This window comes from Sesamum indicum, linkage group LG8, assembly GCF_026168435.1.
Source record: "Sesamum indicum cultivar Baizhima isolate 11 linkage group LG8, ASM2616843v1, whole genome shotgun sequence".
NCBI classification, from domain to species: Eukaryota; Viridiplantae; Streptophyta; class Magnoliopsida; order Lamiales; family Pedaliaceae; genus Sesamum; species Sesamum indicum.
Genome location: NC_142664.1, coordinates 1,548,827 through 1,567,830, shown reverse-complemented (window position 1 = coordinate 1,567,830; position 19,004 = coordinate 1,548,827). Strand labels below are relative to the sequence as shown.

The 19,004-nt window shown below is 39.2% G+C and overlaps 2 protein-coding genes across 5 annotated transcripts; one reads left to right on the top strand and one right to left on the bottom strand.

Annotated features, from left to right (window-relative positions):
• Window positions 1-3,098: 3,098 nt before the first annotated feature.
• Window positions 3,099-5,000, top strand: FLA7 (FASCICLIN-like arabinoogalactan 7). 4 transcript variants are annotated; one of them, XM_011087080.3, is made up of 2 exons: window positions 3,099-3,379; window positions 3,930-5,000. In XM_011087080.3, exon 2 carries the CDS (start codon window positions 3,962-3,964, stop codon window positions 4,739-4,741), a length of 780 nt encoding a protein of 259 aa, XP_011085382.1. In that variant the 5' UTR covers window positions 3,099-3,379; window positions 3,930-3,961; the 3' UTR covers window positions 4,742-5,000. The 4 variants fall into 4 exon arrangements, with proteins under 4 accessions (XP_011085382.1, XP_011085381.1, XP_011085380.1 ...); XM_011087079.3 differs by having other exon boundaries at window positions 3,100-3,389; window positions 3,923-5,000; XM_011087078.3 differs by having other exon boundaries at window positions 3,106-3,379; window positions 3,923-5,000.
• Window positions 5,001-5,033: 33 nt separating this feature from the next.
• On the bottom strand, window positions 5,034-9,537 carry LOC105167388 (uncharacterized). Its single transcript, XM_011087082.3, has 7 exons — window positions 8,183-9,537; window positions 6,604-6,720; window positions 6,355-6,533; window positions 6,163-6,256; window positions 6,004-6,081; window positions 5,827-5,928; window positions 5,034-5,689 (listed from the first exon to the last, which is right to left on the bottom strand). The coding sequence occupies exons 1-7, from the start codon at window positions 8,669-8,671 to the stop codon at window positions 5,552-5,554; spliced, it is 1,197 nt and encodes a 398-aa protein (XP_011085384.1). The 5' UTR covers window positions 8,672-9,537; the 3' UTR covers window positions 5,034-5,551.
• Window positions 9,538-19,004: the final 9,467 nt, after the last annotated feature.

Below are 19,004 nucleotides of genomic sequence, written 5' to 3'. Positions count from 1 at the left end.
AGGTTCAAGTGGATGTATCTTTTTGCTAGTTGATGAAAGTTGATGAAACTAGTACCATTAGAACCGCAATGAGTAGGCGAATCTAATGGGACCAGTCCGCTATTGTGGGTCGTCCTATCACAATTATGAGGAAAAGGGGAGAAGAACGTATTTTGCCTTTCATTTGAAATGATTTATCAGTTGACTAACATGGACCATACTAACGGCACGTGACAATCACGTGCCGTTTTCGTTAGTTTTTAACGGAGTGGGACCAAAGGTGTTAAAAAATTAGGGTTTTGGAACTACAAGTGTTGAGCACCTAAAGCGCGGGACCAAAAGTGAAAATGACCCTATCTAGTGGGACTAAAAGTGAAATTTTGCCCATATTTATATATATGAATACATGGGTTACTATAAATATGATTTTTAGGGAAGATATAGCCCTAGTAGCGATAGAGGGTGTTGCACACAGTCTTCATTCCAACCAATTATGCATGTTATATCTGACGTAGCGCTTGGCGACTGCGAGTGAGCTTATCAACCACTCAGCAGGAACATGGCATGAGCCGTTGGTGCGATCAGTCCTTTGGGAGGAGGATGCCGACCTGATACTTTAAAACCTATCTCGACGTCCGAAGAGGATACCCAGATTTCCCACCGGACTAGCTAGAATTAGGCCACAAACTAATAGTTAAACCATTCAGTGCCATCTGCAACAAGCTGAGCCATCAACTATTGTCGCAATGGACACTGGAATTATTCCAGGTTCAGCTTTAAGTTGCTCAACTATGCCAGCTATAAGAGGTCGGAAGTTGTTAAGTTAATTGTGTGAAACAGTATGAAAAATTCTCTGTTTTTTTACATAATCATATATCGCTTCATAATCACCCGATAAAATTTGATATTATCCGCGATATAATTAGATTCAGGCTATAATAACAAAATGTAGATTGAGTTTGAGTTGTGTCTCTAACAATCAATACTCATGGGTCTGTATACTCAATTTGGATCCAAAACATATTTATTTTTCTAAATTTGGATAAAATTTGAGTCTACTGATTAAGATGTCTAACTCGAAGGAATTGTGGTGGCAAAGGAATCAACTCTATGATGACAAAGCATACATGAACCCTTGGTATCACCAAAGTTGTCTCCCTCGTCTCCTGTTGTTGTTGTTGGAGTAAAATAGGTATAAGAATTAATTGTATATATTTAATTTGCAATGATGGAATATAACAATTTAATTTTCTCTTTTTGTGAATTTGAAATGATTATGTAAGCATTCACCTTTTTATATGATTGATTCCAGTTGGATTTGTGGGGGAACCAACTGGACTGGATTTCTTTCTTTTCATACAATTCCTCTTCTGGAATTGTTTTCTTTCATAAACTTCACTCCTTTACATAGAACGAGGGCTATTTGTAATTATGTCAAATTTCAAAAAAAATTATTGTAATTTACCTATTAACTTATTGATTTGAATCTATACTATTTATTAAATGTGACGTCTTAAAATAAACTAATTTCTATTGTCATTGTCAATATCCATTCTTACTAAAATACCCTTAAAAGTGATTTTTGTTAATTAAAGAGCCAAAAACCCTCTTAATATGGGAAATAAATTTGAAATATTTGTTTTCCTCCAAATAAAAAAAATATTGATTAATCAAAGATGGAATAAAATAAAATATACCTGACAACCTAATTATAATTACATTTGAGAAGAAAAGGTTGTAATGCCATAATTTATATATATATTGGTGATCAATTATAGTATAGTAGTAATAAATAAATTGCAGTAATGTTGAAATCTCAACAACTGGTGGAGTATTTGGAAAGAGATATTCTAACCTCACATTGCAGTAAGAAATGTCCTTCACAAACCGTAAAAAGTATCAACACCCTCTTATTTGCCCTTGAAGGTGTGTCGATGTAAATTGAATTACAACCTCAACAATAAACTTGTAATTTTATAAAGCACATGAGGTATTTGATGGTACACCAGCCAAGTTGATGGCAAGCCCAGCTGGCTCATCAGCAGAGAGGTTAAACCCACAAACTTACTTTCTGTTTTACTAAACTGGCAGGTCCAAAAACCAAGCTCATTCCAGTCAAACAACATCATCATATAGTTGGACGGACATGTCATATAGGTTGGCAACACATCAAGACACGTCATCCTAAAATATCTCCCGGTGGTTCTGATAAATCTACAGCAAATGAGCTGGGAAGCCATGAGTAATAGATTCTCAAATTTTCAGGCAAACCTGGCATGAATTGGTAAAATAGTCATATATTTTTTAATATTTATCCAGATTATGAACAATTTTTTCTAGATAATAGCCAATTCCAAGGGCATTCCAACGGCGTACGACACTCTGCAATAAAACAGCATCCTGCTCTGTACACGCCTATAGAAGCTTGGTGCAGTCATTTGGCAACTTCATTCTTGACTCTCAAACTCTCACTTATTCTCTCAGTTGTTTCTCGATTTTTAGGGTATTTTAAGCTTATATTTTGTACTCTATACGAAAATACATTACTTTATTTTACCATTATTTTCTCTTTATTTCTTTCATAAACTACTACTAAGTTCAGCATCGAAATATTATTTGTTCTGCAGAGTTAGTCCCCATTGATCTTAAGATTCTCCTTAAAGATCTTTTGACCATGTGGTGCTGCAAAAAATCTGATACGTATCAATATATATTAAAAAATCAATAAGGATAAAATGATAATTTTCACATAACCATCTATGAACTGGTAGTTATTTTTGAACAGATAAAAATATTTATAATTATATAAAAAATATTAAGAGAAGTAGTTGTAATTTACCCGAAAAACAATGGGAGAGTGAGAGAAACTTGAAAGAAATAGGAAGAGTAAGAAATTAACTATGTAAATAATAATAAAAGGAAAGAAGCTTTGATTAGAGTGCAAGTCTGAGAGAGTCAAAACAAACATACACTACTAATAAAAGTAGTAAAGGAAAGTAGGTTGAGAATTGACACAGAAAGCCTACCTTACAATTACCATCAAAATCAAAATCAAACACACAAACTACTGTTTTCTTGAAATTTGGAATTCGATTGTTTGTCCCTTATGCTTTGTCTGTCTCTACTCGAAAATTTTGACAGTGGTGGTGGTGAAAACTCAAAGCAAATCTCTTTGTCCAGCTGTCTTTTCTTATAATAACGTCCTGTTGTTGTTGCTGTTGTTGTTTTTCACACTTACACCACCATCTCATCTCATCTCCCTTCATTTACTACTCCTCTTTTCTGCTTTTCCTACGTATATATATATATATATATATATATAGGAGTGAGGAGTGAGGTGTAGCTACTTGTGAAATCTACGGCGCCAACAGCTGAATTTGCAGTGTTCTCTCCGGGCCAGGTGAGTTTTTGTATGTGGATAGACCCTGCTATTTCCCTTCATTCTTCCGCAGATTTTGAATTGTGATCAGCATTGTGGTGTGATGTCAAACTGATTTGCTTCGTCTTTGTTTGAGGAGTTCATTTCTGTAGATCTGCATTCTAATTGTACTCAAGTATGAGGTGAGAGTAACGTGTTTTTGTAGATCTGACTTTTTATTTAAAATTGTTTTCTTTTTTTTTGAGGAAATTGATCACATGCATGTTTTTATGGCTATTAGAATGCTACTTGTTCTTCGTCATTAGTCGCTATCACAATTGGTTTTCTGGTGAATTGATGCTCAGCTTGTCAAGATCTGCTACTTTACCTCTCTTGATTTGGGGGAACTTTCGTACATGGTTTAATTTCAGAGCATAATGTCTAGCTTGATTTGATTTTAAACGGATCTTTGTTTTCGAATTAACTTGGCACACGATGTATTTTTCCATCTCTCTCTCTCTCTCTCTATATATATATATATATCAGATCTAATAGAAGCATCATTTCAACTGTTTTCCCTGGTAGATTACAGAAGAAGTGGCCCGACAGAATCAGTAATTGGTGATGAAAAGCAGAATTGTGATGGAACTCACAACAATGAATTTGATGGCTTGTGGTGCACTGGTCCTCCTGTTTTTCGCATCAGCGAACGCACAAATCTCAAGTCCAACACCAGCACCGGCACCGGCGCCGGACTATGTCAACCTCACTGACTTGCTCTCTGTGGCTGGCCCATTCCGCACTTTCCTCAACTATCTTCAGTCCACCAAAGTCATTGAGACTTTCCAAAACCAAGCCAACAACACCGATGAAGGAATCACCATCTTCGTGCCCAAAGACGAAGCCTTTTCTTCGCTCAAGAAGCCGTCTCTCTCCAATCTCACGCAGGACCAGATCAAGTCTCTATGCCTTTTCCATGCGTTGCCACATTACTATGCTCTGGCGGATTTCAGGAATCTCAGCCAGCAAAACCCCATTCAAACCTTTGCTGGTGGCTCTTATGTATTGAATTTTACGGACAATTCTGGGACAGTGCGCTTGGATTCCGGATGGACCAAGACCAAAGTCATCAGTGCAGTTCACGCCACTGATCCTGTTGCAATCTATGAGACCGATAAAGTTCTGCTGCCTGAGGTCATCTTTGGGACTGACATACCACCAACTCCAGCTCCATCTCCTGCTCCAGAGATCGCGCCTGCAGCCGATAGTCCAGATGATAGAGGAAAAAGCAGTGATTCCTCATCCCCAACTTCTGCACCTTCGTCGTCTCACAGGATTCTCTTCAAGTTGAGCCATTTGATCATGTCGTTGATCATCGGTAGCTACTATACATTGTTCTGGTGAGCGCAAAAGGCAGCAGTTTGTTGAGAGCAGTACTATTACTTAATTTAAATTTATCATCATCATCATCACATCCACTTCATTTTCTTTATTAATTACTCAATAGCGCTATTCTTTGCCCTCAATTTCCTTGCATCAGTAGTATCTCCTATTCCACCCTGTTTGAAAGGCTTGCGATGTATATGATTATGCTCCGATGCTTTACAAGAGGATGTAATAAAACATGATATGTGCTGATGAAGGTTTCGTTGTATTCTCTTGATTGATTGTTTTTGTTGTATTCACCATTTACCCCCATCAATATCAGTATATCATCATCATCATCATCATCTTCTTCTAAGAACGCTGCAAGCGTTTGCAATTACAGTGGCGTCGGGTATGCATGCTAAGTGATCCATACCTGGTTGTGAGTATTGTAAATGTTGTGCCTGTACACGAAAATGCTTCATTCTGCTTGTATATGCTCTGCTTCTATGATATACATTAAACACCCCTGGTGGGGTTAAGTCGAAGGCTGAACGCGAATTTCTTGTGAAAGACAATTTTAACTGAAAGAGCAATTGAACTTTCATTCTCATTTCTGGAATAATACAAGTGGTGAATTGCTGGGATTCAATTGTCGCCCAAGTAAAGATGCATCTCCACAACTTTAAATTTACATATACATCTATACTACTTGAATCCAACAATCTATTTTGTTCTTGTCGAGCTATGAAAATGATAATGTTGCACATCTAGAAGATGTCTATATTTTCCTATATACGTATATATGTATATATATATATATATCTTATGTTTTTCCACAAAAGTGAATTATTTCTCATCAGTACCTGCCCCGGAACTTAGTCGTTTTAACCTCTGGTGGAGCTCGGCCATCACCGCGGGTGCCTGCTTTTTCCTTTGCTTCAATATAGTGGTGGTTGTCATGTTCCCTATCTTGTTAAAGGCTACCTGCAAAGATGTTTTCATGAAAAGTTTGGGTAAATAAAGGTGATGCATGAAGAAACAACTCTAAACTGACTTAGCAACCACCACAGAAATAGATGTTTTAGTCTCTCAATACCAACAGGAAAGGTCGTGGTAGTTACCGTCAATAGTTCATCGGGATCAAAGAGGTGATGTGTACTTCTCTGTATAACATTAATTACGTCACCAACGTGATGTGTCAATAGCAGTTTTTCTTCATTCATCTGCATTCATCCAAAGATTTAAGTCTACCATTTCTATTCAGCTATGAAACAACATATATAGCAACCTCCATTTACCTTAAATATTGCTAATGCTACATTAAACAGAACATTTGCCCCTTCGCAGAAAAGAATGTCCCACACGCGCAGGGTCGTCTGAATGATATAACAAACCGGAAATTGTTAGTGATGAGGCTGTTCAAGCATTAGTGTGAGAGAGAGTATAGGTGTTTTAACCTCCGAAGGCAAACTCTTGGAGAAGAGGCACAGAAACCACTCCGTGCATACAAGAGAAACATCAAACTCCAAAGCGTCCAAATGAGCAGCTATCCTGAAGGATTCATTCTTTTTCATCAATTCAATCCAACAAGTCACAAATGAAAACTTTATGAGCTACCATTATCAGATGAAAGAATATTAAGAGGCAACCTCCAACACTTTTTGGTTAGCAGATCTTTGAATACTCTCTGATCAACGTGGCATCCAGACAAGTTATTCGTGTAACAATCATTAACTAACACATCTTCTAAGAGCACAGCAAGCATCCAGAAAGCATCTTCCTCGGTTTTCATGACAAGCAACAGCAATGCTGCAACATAATTTAAACCCTGCACAAAAGTTCATTTACGGGAGCTTGATTGAACCAGCGAATCCAGGATAACGAAGAAGAGAAAATACCTGACAATAACCAACATCAGAATCTCTAAAAGAATACCCAACAAGTACACGCCTTAAAGCAGCATGTCCCTCCGCAGTGTCCAACCATGGGTGGCCAGGGAAAGTTCGAGGGAGGTCCTGCATCAACGGTCGTTAGAAAATATAACCATTATAACACACTTTCTATGTATATTATCACTTCTTTCAATCACTACTCTGTATAGGTGCTAAGATTCAGTTACGCACGTTACCAACGTACCGAAATTCTTACTCTTACAATCAATCAATAAAGTTTTTGAACCCCGTCATGTCAAACTTGAAAGTTCTTATCCAAACCACTTCTGGCCTGGGCTCAGTTACAAGAATTATATTTCTTAGCTCAGCTAAGCATAGAAATGTTTCTTTATTGGAGTTAAGTTTATTACATTTTTCATGTCCTAACCATGTCAACAATTTTCTAATAAATTATCTACTTATGTACAATCTGACTATTTCTCAAAATCGACAGTCATGGTTTCGTGATGCCTTGGAGGTGTAAATTCTACTTATTTCCAGCCTAACTTAATGTCTCAAAAACGGAAAAGCTATTTACACTTGGAGCCTAACAAGAATTCAAATCAGAAAAATGTTTACTAGAAATGAGTGAAACTGGACATAAACAATTTCGTTGTGCACATTTTAGAAAAGAAGGTATAGCTCAGAGCATCATCTGAAATAACTCGCTCAATTTTCTATTTGATCATTCAGTATGAGGAGAATTTTCTTTAGGCCAAAGAATGAAGGGTGTTATGGCTTCCTTTCTGGCAAACATACCCACAAGTGTTAATTACTTGGCCTGTGAACCATAAATGAACAGGTCATGGGAATGAGCAGACGGAACAAACTGTAGGGCCTTCTGCTTTGTTTATCAGGACATATACGAGTTATTATATCAGAGACAGTGACAGAAGAAAAGGTTTAATGAGAAATTGTCTGGGAACCTTGTATAACTAGATCAAATGAACTTATTTCATAAACTTAGCACTTGGATGAGACAATTCATGATTCTTACGATGAGGTAATGCATTTTCACATCAAACTTTAGGAACATTGATAAGGAAAATGAAACCAAGTATTGGGCAAAATCTTTCTTATCCAGTCCCCCTCCCCCTCCCCAACATGTTCCTCATTCCTTACTGCAACTTTGTTCACATCAAGATTCTGAATTATAAATTTCAGGTCCAAGGCCAGGTTATTTCTTAATAACAACTAACATCTAGTCCATTTTCCTCAAGTCTTGACAATATGCGATCTTAATTCTCCCACAACATGTCATGGAAACAAGTCTATTTCAGAGAAAGTTTTCAAGAAGCTGAAGTAGAGGCTTAGACATTCCCAATTGTCACCATTTCAGTTGAAGTACTGACCATCACAGACAGGAAACTTCATAGCCTTTAACTGAATGATTGGAAACTGAAACGACCACAGGAAATAAAGGCAAATCAACAATATCAAGCTACAAGCATCAGCAATATCAAACTAGAAGCAACTGTTGACTCCGTGGAAAGTAATGCTTCAGTTGAAGGGCAAAAGAAATTAAGAGAGGAGAAAACAAACATACATGATCAATCTGCCTGGTTGCAGAGGTGACCTTGTCCTCCACAGCACTGATCAAATCATTGTAATAGCTGTCGGGGACGGTGGATTTCTTCTTGGCTGCTCCAGATAAAGAAAACCACACCTTGGGCCTCAAATGAAGAGGGATGCCTTTCTTGATGAGCCTCTTGAGAGTGATGGCATCCACCAATGCAGAGATTTTGAGGGAAGACTGAAGGGTGGATGAGAAACGAATCTTCAAATACCAATTGGCACCTTTGTTGGCCTCCAAAGCCCACCACACCCTCCCCTGTTGCCTCATCCTCTCTCTCACCTCATTCAACACTTTGACATCGTCCACATTTCCTTCCACTATGAAACCATACAAATCCTGGAATCTCACTGTCATATTTGCCCTTCTTGCATGCATGCTTGGCCTCAATATACATATCTGGGCATCATATCCTAATGCCAGCCCTCTCTTGCTCGGGCTCCCAATGCTTCCATACATCATTTTTTCTTCTTTCTTCTTCTTCTTCTTCTTCTGCTTCTACTTATTATACAATGTTCTATAAAGAGACAGGTGATCAAGGATAGAATACAAGTTGATGAATGAGAAGAAATTGACGGCTTCTCCTTCCAAGAAAGAGGGTTAGAGCTTGAAAATGGATCACTAACACCCAAAATCCCATAAAAAGACGTGGGGGTCTTCCTGGATATCGGACCCAGAAATTATAGGTAACAAATCCTAAGATAAAAAGAAAACAAGCTTTGATCTTCCTCCAAATATCACACAACTAATTAATGAGATTGCAGAAAGACAATAATACTAATTAAGACGTAGCTTTTCTTTGTTTATTATTATATATACAGAAAAAGACAAGTTATTTACAGAAAGTAGGAAAGTGCAAAGGAGGAGGTAAGTAGACGTTTGCGAGGCTGAGGCCCAAAAGAAATAAGAAGACAAGAGATAAAATAAGCAAAGGGACATGATCAAAACTGCTTCCTATAATTTTGGAAGATGAGAAGGCTTTGATTCCTTTGAGGTTGAAGAGTGGTCTGAATTCTCTTTCTTGAATGAAACAACCGGAAATCACGGAACATGTGGGCGATCTCCACATCCAATCCCAACAACTGGTCTGCTAATTTTGACATACTGCTATATCATGCAACCAGAACCAGTTAAAATGTCGCTAATTATACTGCTCTATATAATTCACCGGATACACGTGATTAATGATTTTATTCTTGTGGAAAGAAAAAAAAAAGAAAAGAAAAGAAAGAAGGGGTGGCAACCATAAACCTTTGCTTAACATGTGGCCGTTGGGATCCTTATAATTGATTTACTAGCTATTTCTAGTACCTTTAGCTCAAGATTATCCACATACGGCGCCCTGTAATCTTAATTAATAAAACAACGGTTTGGGGACTTGCTAGATGATATAGGAAGGTTGGATATCTCAATGTTTTCTTTTATTTCTAATAGGTAAGAGATCCTTAAAAGATCTTGTTCCAAATTTTGAATATAGATTTTGTTTTAGGCACATATATATATATGTATATATATGAGAATTTCGAAATGAAATTTAAATACCAAGAACTAAAATAATTTTTCTAAAAAGCTGCATTAACAAACAACAAACAAAAGGAATTTTCACTACAAGAAATTAGTTTTTTGAGTGACAACATTTATTGTAACAAAAAATTAAGACTTTATCACTAATAGCATTTAATGATAATATTTTTTTGTCACAATGTTGTCACAATATTTATGTCACTAATTCCTTATAGTGATAATAAAATGCCCATGTCACATTAGCCCTTAGATTTTCATGACAACTTGAATGTCGTCACTAATTACTTTGAACTAGTGAAAATTCCATATTTTTTTATATTATAGGGGTACAATTGATATTTTATTTTTCACAAGATATTTTTTTAACATTTCTAATATTACAGGTTAGTCCTTGTAATTTCCTAAAAAATGCATTTTTAATATAACGAGCTATTAATTTACCAAGTTTACAAATGCTCAAATATGAGAACCAATGTTGAAAACTGCATTCCAGGTGTTTTCCTGTAGCTCTGGATTGCAGGCTGACCAAGCTAAGAGTAACATTATTGTTGCCAAGTCTGCTGCTCATCTTGCTGCTGATGATCTGCAGTAAGTTGTTGGGTTTCCTGAAGGACAACTTTGTAGAAGTCACAATTCGAAGAAGCAGTAAATTTCCAATCTTGTTCAGAGAAATCGCCAATCAAAGGCCCGAATTCAATTTCTGTTCAAGTGTTCTGTTTTTGGCAAAATGAAGAAGAAGAACTCTGTTTAAATAAACAGAATTACCTCCAAACCGTCTAACTAATCTGCAACCAACTAATCAGCTTACGTGGACCAATAGCATAGTGAATAAATGACCTAACTGCTGACTGTACAATGAAGCTAAAACACAAAACAAAAATGTGAATGACTAAGGCAAAATGCGACTTCTCTTCTATCTGTTGTCCAAGAGATCAACAGCAACACCAGCATATGTAGCAGCTTGATCTTCAACTCTATTGTATTGAAAATTCATGGCAAGTGAAGAGGATCTGGAAGTGGAAGCTTGAGTTCCAACAGCCCCCCCACAAGTGGGACCGGGGGCAAAGTACACGAGGCCCAACTTGGAGACAAACGAACTGAAAAGCTTGAGGGAAACAGATTTTGTGAATACATCGGCAATCTGAGTAAGACTCCGAACTAAGACAGGGGTGATAAATCCATCCTTATACGCATCACGAACAACGTGACAATCAAGTTGGTTCCTTCTCCATTGATGAAACTCAGCCTTATTTGGCTCCTAAGCTATCTTTATTGATCTACTCCAAGAAACGAAGTTGGAGCCGTCTAAAGGAGTAGACACCAGGCTCAAGCCTGGATTATCACTTGGATGTAGCTTCAGAACTTCTGGATCTTCTGCCATAGTCGTTTCTTGAAGGTTATGAGAAAATTGAGGCAAGAAATTTAAAGAAGGAAGAATTAGAGACCATCAATGATGGCTCTGATACCATGTAAAAAGACAAGAAGTTATGAGAAATAAGAAACAACACGCCATAATTGTGTAATATTTTGTTTCAATAGCATTTAACTCCAAGAAGGAAAAGAAAACAGCATACTGAGTACAAATAGAAAATAGGTGAAAGGTCTGCTCTTTTAAGACGAAGGAGTTAACAACCATTAACAGATTAACTCCCTTTAACTAACTAAACTAACACACCTAAAAGAAGTGGGGCCACGACTTAAGAAACTCGCACCTTAAATAACTAATAAAGTCGCATTTTCACTTAAACAAACAAAGAACCGTAGTTGAATAAATGCACCTTTATTGGAAATAAACCAGACGATTCTTCCTTCTTCTTCAATAGAACAAAGTAGGAAATGTAGAAGCTTGAAGCCAAAACCTTGCATTTTCACATCCTCCCATTATGCTGCCAAAGTTGCTTGGTCGCAAGTTTGCTTACCAAAAGCAGCGGGTGGATTGGGGATTCAGCACAAGGCTATGACTTGTAGGCATCATTCGGCGATTCTCACGATAGACAGTAGTTCTGTGTGGGTGAGTGGATACTACAATATAGGCTACACAGGATATCCTTGTGGATTGTTTCAATAAATGTGGGTTGATGCAGATGGAAGAGAATGATGAAACTTAGAGAGGTGACGGATCAACTGTTGAGTTTCACATTGAGTTAGGAGACCACATTTGGCTGTGGTAAGATCCATGAAACCCCTAAGGCGTTCTAATCATACATAGATTTCCACATGGGCCTATGGTCACCGAATTGTACGAACGTTCCAAGCTTCTTGTTGTTATTCAGCTTGGTACCTAGTAGTGATCGAATAATGATGTAGGGGAGGTGTTGGAGATTAAGGTAAACCTTCCAAGTATTCATAGGGGAATGGATTGTGATCTTGCTTGAATTTAGCGACCTCGAGTAGTGATCTCGAACCTAGATGCTTATTCTCCCAAGATCGAGTGATGGGGTCCTGAGAACAAAATAAGAACGCGAAGCTCGTCGGATTTGTCCCCGACAATGATCCTTCGACGTTCAAGTTAGTGGTGTTCGAGGTAAAACTGTGCAATTTAGAGAATATAGGTAGAAAATAATAAGAACACAGTTACCTCTTGAAGCAGTGCATCAGGTATTTATAAGGCTCATGTGGTTACTGTTGTTTGGGCCACGTGTCGACATATGACGTATGAGCATCCTTGATCGGACAGTTTTCCCTGTGCCGGGGTCTTCCGTAAATAAAAGGGTCCAGACAATGGAGTATCCAACCCGTTATCCTTGATGCGTGGACCCGCCTCTGAGATGATGAAAATACCCTTCATTAAGGGTATTTTTGGTATTTCATATTAAAATTGGGGTCCTCCCCATCATTACTCCCCCACTTCTTCAAAGTGCCATTTATTGTTCTTTGAAGAAGGTGAACAGTCGCACCTGTTGATCCTTTGCATCATGTCAGAGTCACCTCCACGTGTCTTCATCACGTCCCTTCGTTTTGGGCACATTTTTCCAAGACCTCCTCCTATAAATAGGCGGCTCATTCAAATCCTGAGGTACCTGCTCGCCTCACAGCGTCCGACCTCGTCCAACAACACCTTGAGCTAGCCCTATCATCTCAAGGTACAATGTCTTTTAGCTTCAGTTCTAATTCTAGTTCTAGTTCTAATTTCGGTTCAGGGTTGTCTGCGACCTCCCCTAGGTCTGATCATGTCCCTTTGCCTGCTGCTGCTCCTAGTCCCCCCAAGTCAACTAAAAAATCCCTTAAGTCAAAACGGCCTGTAGACGATCCTGCTCGTCCCTCTACCCTTGAGAAATTTCAGAATAGGATGAAGAAGAATCCTTGGCACTGCCGTAGTTAGTGCAGTTAAACTTATCATCCATAAGATAATTTCTCGTGATTATGAAATTATGATCCCTAGGTCTTTTGATCGCATGCATCTCCCACTGTCTGGTTTTTGTGCTTTTTCCCTTCAACATTTTGATGCTGGGTTGAGGCTTCCTTTAGCCCCTCAGGTCGCATCTATTCTTCATCGATTGTGACTTTGCCCGATGCAATTGTCCCCCAATTCTATTAGCCGTATAATTCTTTTCTTAGTAATAATGAAGGTTCTCCATTACGAACCAAGTTTTGACAATTTCCGGTCATTGTATTCCTTCACCATCTCTAAGAGGTCGGGAGATAGAGGTTTTTTTTATTTATCCGCTAGGAAGGATTGTAGATTTATTGACACCTTAAAGTCTAACGTTGGGCCTTGGCGAAAGAAGTTCATTTTTGTGCGACCTCCCCCTGGTCAAGTGTGGCCCTTCCATTATGAATGCAGCAAACACAAACCCTTGCCTAAAACAGGTGGAGAGATTAAGCTGAAAGCATAATGGCGAAAGAGGTTGTAAATCAAACTGAGGAGCAATTGAGCTTCCAAATACTTCAAGAGATAATCTCTTGAATGCCTTCGTGCTTTGCAGAATAGCATTGAGGCTGGTCAAGTTGCACCTGCTGCAGATACATCTGTGACCCCATCTCCTGCTCGTGGTCCCAACCCAACGACCCATCTCCTGGTGATGCTGAACCCAATCTATCTGGCAATGTGGCCTCTGGAGATTCTGTTCCTGCAGAAGCGACCGGAGAAGGCATGAGTTCTAAGAAGCGTAAGAGGCATAAGAGCCATAGCAAAAGGTCGGGATCATCCAAGTCGACCAAATCAAGCAAAGATAGTAAATCTCGAACTGAAAGCATAATGGCGAAAGAGGCTGCAAATCAAATTGAGGAGCGATTGAGCTTCCAAATACTTCAAGAGATAACGTCTTCGTGGAGGGAGGTTCGTACAGAACTGAAATGCGACCACCACCTCTCTTTCGAGCTAGATGGAGAGCTTTTTGTACCTCATTAGAATATATCTGGGAGCAGTTCAGTACTTTGAACAGAACCTGGGCTTGTGGGAGCTATACAGCAACTGTGCTTCCTTGCGATCAAGCGTCCTTAGTAAAAGCTCCCCATACTCACTTGGAAAAACATCATGCTCATGCGATGATGCAGGTAGATAAACTTTTATCAATCTTCTATTGTTGATTTTTGTCCTCACGAACTAATTAAATGTTGTAGGCTATAGCTTTCAACCATAGCTTAGCCCTAAAGTGCACCGGGTACCGACGAACCCAAATGTTAGCTGATAAGAAGGTTAAAGACCTCAGGAAGAGGCTCGCTGAAAACAATGCTCGAGAGAAAGCCTTGGCCGCAAAGGTGCAAGACCTTAAGAAACAACTGTCGGCATTTGCTGTAGAAGCTGCCAAGGCAAAAGAGGACGCTTTTGTTGAAGGTCGAAATGATGGGTTCTCTGCTGGTCGCGTTGAAGGTCTTAAGGAAGGCTACGAGGCTGGTCATCAGGAGGGCATTGAAGAAGGCCGAGTTGGTCGTATAAGCATTGAGGAGCACCAAAATTTGCTTGCTAGTTCGCGATTACAAGTTGTTTGCGACTTTTTGAAGGCTCCCACATTCCAAGTTGTCGTTGAGATAAAAGCAGCTAACTTTTTCAATGATGGCTTCAGCAAATGCTAGGCTCAACTTAATACTATAGGAGCATTTCCGGAAGGTTTCGATCAACGTAGCTTAGACCCTTCTCTCGATTGGAACCTTCAGCCTTACCTAGATGCACCCGCCCCTCCCGAAGAAGAAGATGAATTCGCTGTTCTACTAGATGAAACAGAGCACCCTAAGTAGGACTTAGTTTCGAATTCTTTTGGAAGATTTTTGTATGGTCTTGACCTGACTATTCGTTTCTCTAACTACTCGAACTGATCTTGTTCCTTAGTTTTTGTTCACACTTTTGCCTTTTTCCATCGCGAACATGTTGCGTTCATGTAGAATGAGAACTACTCTGGTTATTGTGGCACAATGGCCTTTTGCAGATCGTGTGAAGTGGGATCTTTTCCAGATCAACATAGTCTTCTCCAGATTGCATGAAGTAAAGAATGTGTGAAGTAGATCCTTTTCAGATAATAAAAATATAGTAGCTTTTCGCAGTTTTAGAAATAAATACCATCTTTTTCAGATCACATGAAGTAAGATTTTTTCCAGATCTCCTTTCAAATTATAATACAAAGGCCTTTTTCAGGCTCACAATATTCGGATCCTATTCAAGTCATTGAGCAAATACCTTTTCCAGGTCATAAAATCTTGATCTTTCCTAGATCACTGTACATGTCGAGCCTTTTTCAGACTTAAAAAGAAAAAAAAGCTATTTTTTTCAGATCAATATACAAACGGGTGGCCTTTTTCAGCAAAAGAAAAAAAAACGATCTTTTCAGATCCTTATACGAATCGGCGCCCTTTTTCAGGCTCAAGAAAATATCACCTCAGTGTCTTCAGGCGTAGAACTTCTTCAAGTTATGTATGTTCCTAGGTCGCGATAAGTTTTGTCCCTACATGTCTTGTAACTTATATGCTCCCTTCTTTTTTATTTCAATCACTTTATACGGCCCTTCCCATGCGGGGTCGAGCTTCCCACATGATGAGATACCTCAACTTTTTTAAGCACGAGATCTTTCACTTGAAACTGCCTTAGCTTCACCTTCCGATTGTAATTATTCATCATCATCCCCTTGTGATGTAATATCTTCGCATAGGTCGTGTCTCTCTTCTCCTCGATTGTGGTCGAAATTCCTTTCGTCTTGGTTAGTTTCAGGGTCGTACGCCATAATTCTTTGGGATTCCTCACCTATCTCTACAGGAATAATGGCCTCAGTTCCATAAACTAAGCAAAATGGAATCTCACCTGTTGCAGTTCGCAAAGTCGTTCGACCAGAGAACTCCTGGCAGCTTCTCGACCCATGATCCTTAGACTCGGCCTAGTTTTCAAATGCTACAGGATGGTTCGGTTAGTGACCTCGATTTGTCCATTTGCTTGCAGATTGCCTACGACGGTAAAACAATGCTCGATCTTTAGCTCCTTGCACCATTCTGCGATCCTCTTGCCTTGAAACTGGATTCCATTGTCCGAGACCAGTGCCCTTGGTATCCCAAATTTGTAGATGATATTTCCAAATAAGATTAATCACTTCCTTCTCAGTTATTTTTGCTACAGTTTCGGCCTCGACCCATTTTCATAAGTACTCCATAGCTACAATAATGATTTTTTCCTGGGCTTGATCTGGGGGAAATGGTCCCACAATATCTATGCCCCACTGATCGAAGGGACATGCGATCTTAATCGGTTCCATGGAGGTCGCAGTTTGATGTATAACAACGCATATCTTTGACGGCTATCACATTTCTTCACATATTCCTTCGTGTCTTTCACTATTTCGGCAAAAAATATCCCTGCCTTACAATCTTCTAGGCCAACAATCTCGTTCCTAATGGTTTCCGCAGTTTCCCTTATGGAATTCTTTCATCACATAATCAGTTTTTTCGTCAAAACACTTCAGCAATAGGTCATCTATAGTTCTTTTATATAATTGCCTTGAAATGAGCGTGAAACGTATGGCCTTAAATTTTATCCTCTTGGCTTGAATGGGATAGTCGGGTAGGGTGCCTTCTTCTAAGTATTTCACGATCTCATCCTTCCAAGACTTCGTCTCACATACCATTTCTATATTCAAACCCCCAATAATCATTGTCTTATCTTGAATTATTTCCGTAATTTTGCGATCTTTAATACATAGTGGCTCCGAACTTTGATAACGCATCCGCTCTGTCATTTTCACATCGCGGAATTTGTTGGACCGCACAACTGTCAAATTTATCATCCATGCCTTTGCCTTCTTTTGATATAAAGTCATTGATCTCTCCCGTGTCTCATAGGTCCCATCTATCTGCATTGCGACCAGCTGTGAGTCAGTGAAGACCTCTAAATCTTTGGCCCCTGCCTCGTACGCCAATTCTAGCCCTAGGATCAGGGCTTCATATTCAGCTTTGTTGTAAGTGATGAGAAAGGACAATCTTGCTGCAACTTCGATCTCCACTCCGTCTGGCCCCTGAATCCATATTCTTGTGCCCCCATTACTGGCGTTGGAAGATCAATCGACGTGCAGCATCCACTTGCCATTATGTTTCCTCGTTGGATCTCCCACTAATTCGATCATAAAATCCACCAGAACTTGCGCCTTTTATGTGACCCTAGCCTGATAATCTATATCATATTCTCCTTACTCTATCGCCCATTTGACCAATCTTCCCGACGCTTCAGGTCGAGACATAACATTCTTCAAAGGGTGATTGGTGAGCACAATTATCTTGTGAGATTGAAAATAGGGTCGTAATTTTCTAGCTGTAACAATTAATGCTAGTACTAACTTCTCCATCTCAATGTATCTTTTTTCCGCCCCTTGCAGCATCATGCTTACATAGTACACGGGGTTCTGGATTCCTCCGGACTCGCGCACTAGTACCGAACTAACTGTGTTTTCTGAGACAACTAAATATAAGAAGAGCACCTCACCTTCCTTGGGATTAGCTAATAGTGGAGGTTTCGTGAGATAACTTTTAAGGTCTTGAAAAGCCCCTTCACATTCTTCATCCCATTTAAAGTCCTTTGTTTTCCTCAATACTCTAAAAAATGGCAAGCTTCTATCTACAGATCGAGAAGTAAAGCGATTAAGGGACGCGATTTTACCTGTAAGTTTCTGCACTTCCTTGATCGTAGTTAGCGATCTCATTCCTATGATTGCCTCGATCTTTTCGGGTTTGCTTCGATCCCTCGTTCACTAACCATATATCCTAGAAATTTTTCACCACTCACTCCAAATGTGCATTTGTTAGAGTTCAGCTTCATCCCGTATGACCTCATTATCGCTAACGCCTGCTTCAAATGCTCAAGATGATTATCCGACCTCTTTCTCTTTAAAAGCATGTCATCAATGTAAACTTCCATCGTTCTTCCCATGAGTTCGCTGAACATCTTATTCACCAAACATTGATAAGTGGCACCTGCATTTTTTAGACCAAACGACATCATATTGTAACAATAGATACAACCATCAGTTATAAAAGAAGTTTTGTTATGATCCTCTTTCGCCATGTAAATTTGGTGATAACCTTGATAAGCATTCATCATCGAGAAGAGCTCATATCCCGCTGTAGAATCGACCAGCACATCAATCCTCGGTAGTGGATAAGGGTCCTTTGGGCAGGCTTTGTTTAAATTTGTGAAATTTGAGCACATACGCCATTTTTCTGATGCTTTTAGGACGACCACTACGTTCGCAGCCATTCAGTATACTGGATCTCGAACACATACCCGGCTTTCAGCAACTTCCCTACTTCCTCCTCAATGATGCGATTCTTTTATATACCAAATGATCTCTTCTTTTGTTGCACCAATCGCATTGTTGGATCAACATTAAGTCCATGCACTATTAACTCTGGGTTGATACCCTTGAAATCTAAAGGGCTCCATACGAACATATCTACATTTTCCTCAAGAACTCGATCATTGCAGTTTCCAATCCACCCATTCAAACTCCGATTCTAGTCGTTTTGCTAGGGTCTCCTTCAACGAACTCTACCACTTTTTGCTCTTCACTAGGCTTCATGCGATCGGGCTTGTACGTATATGGCCCTGAGCTTTCTTCGACCTTCCTTTTCTTATTATCTGAACTACCTTTCATTGAGAGATTGTAACATCTTCTTGCTTCTCTTTGGTAGCACGACACTTCCCCAATGCCATTCTGTTGGGAACTTCATCTTCATGTGGTACATTGAAACCACTGCTCTGAACGATTCAAACCTAGCCTTCCCAATATCACATTGTAAGCGAACGGGGTGTCCACTACCAAAAATCTAATCATCAAAGTCCTCTGCCTAGGTTCATCTC

Coding starts and splice junctions, on each gene's coding strand:
- LOC105167388 (XM_011087082.3), bottom strand. CDS start 8,671: ATGATGTATGGAAGCATTGGGAGCCCGAGCAAGAGAGGGCTGGCATTA. Junction 6,257..6,354: donor CTAACCAAAAAGTGTTGGAG/GTTGCCTCTTAA, acceptor TGAATCCTTCAG/GATAGCTGCTCATTTGGACG. Junction 6,082..6,162: donor CCAAGAGTTTGCCTTCGGAG/GTTAAAACACCT, acceptor TATATCATTCAG/ACGACCCTGCGCGTGTGGGA.
- FLA7 (XM_011087080.3), top strand. CDS start 3,962: ATGAAAAGCAGAATTGTGATGGAACTCACAACAATGAATTTGATGGCT.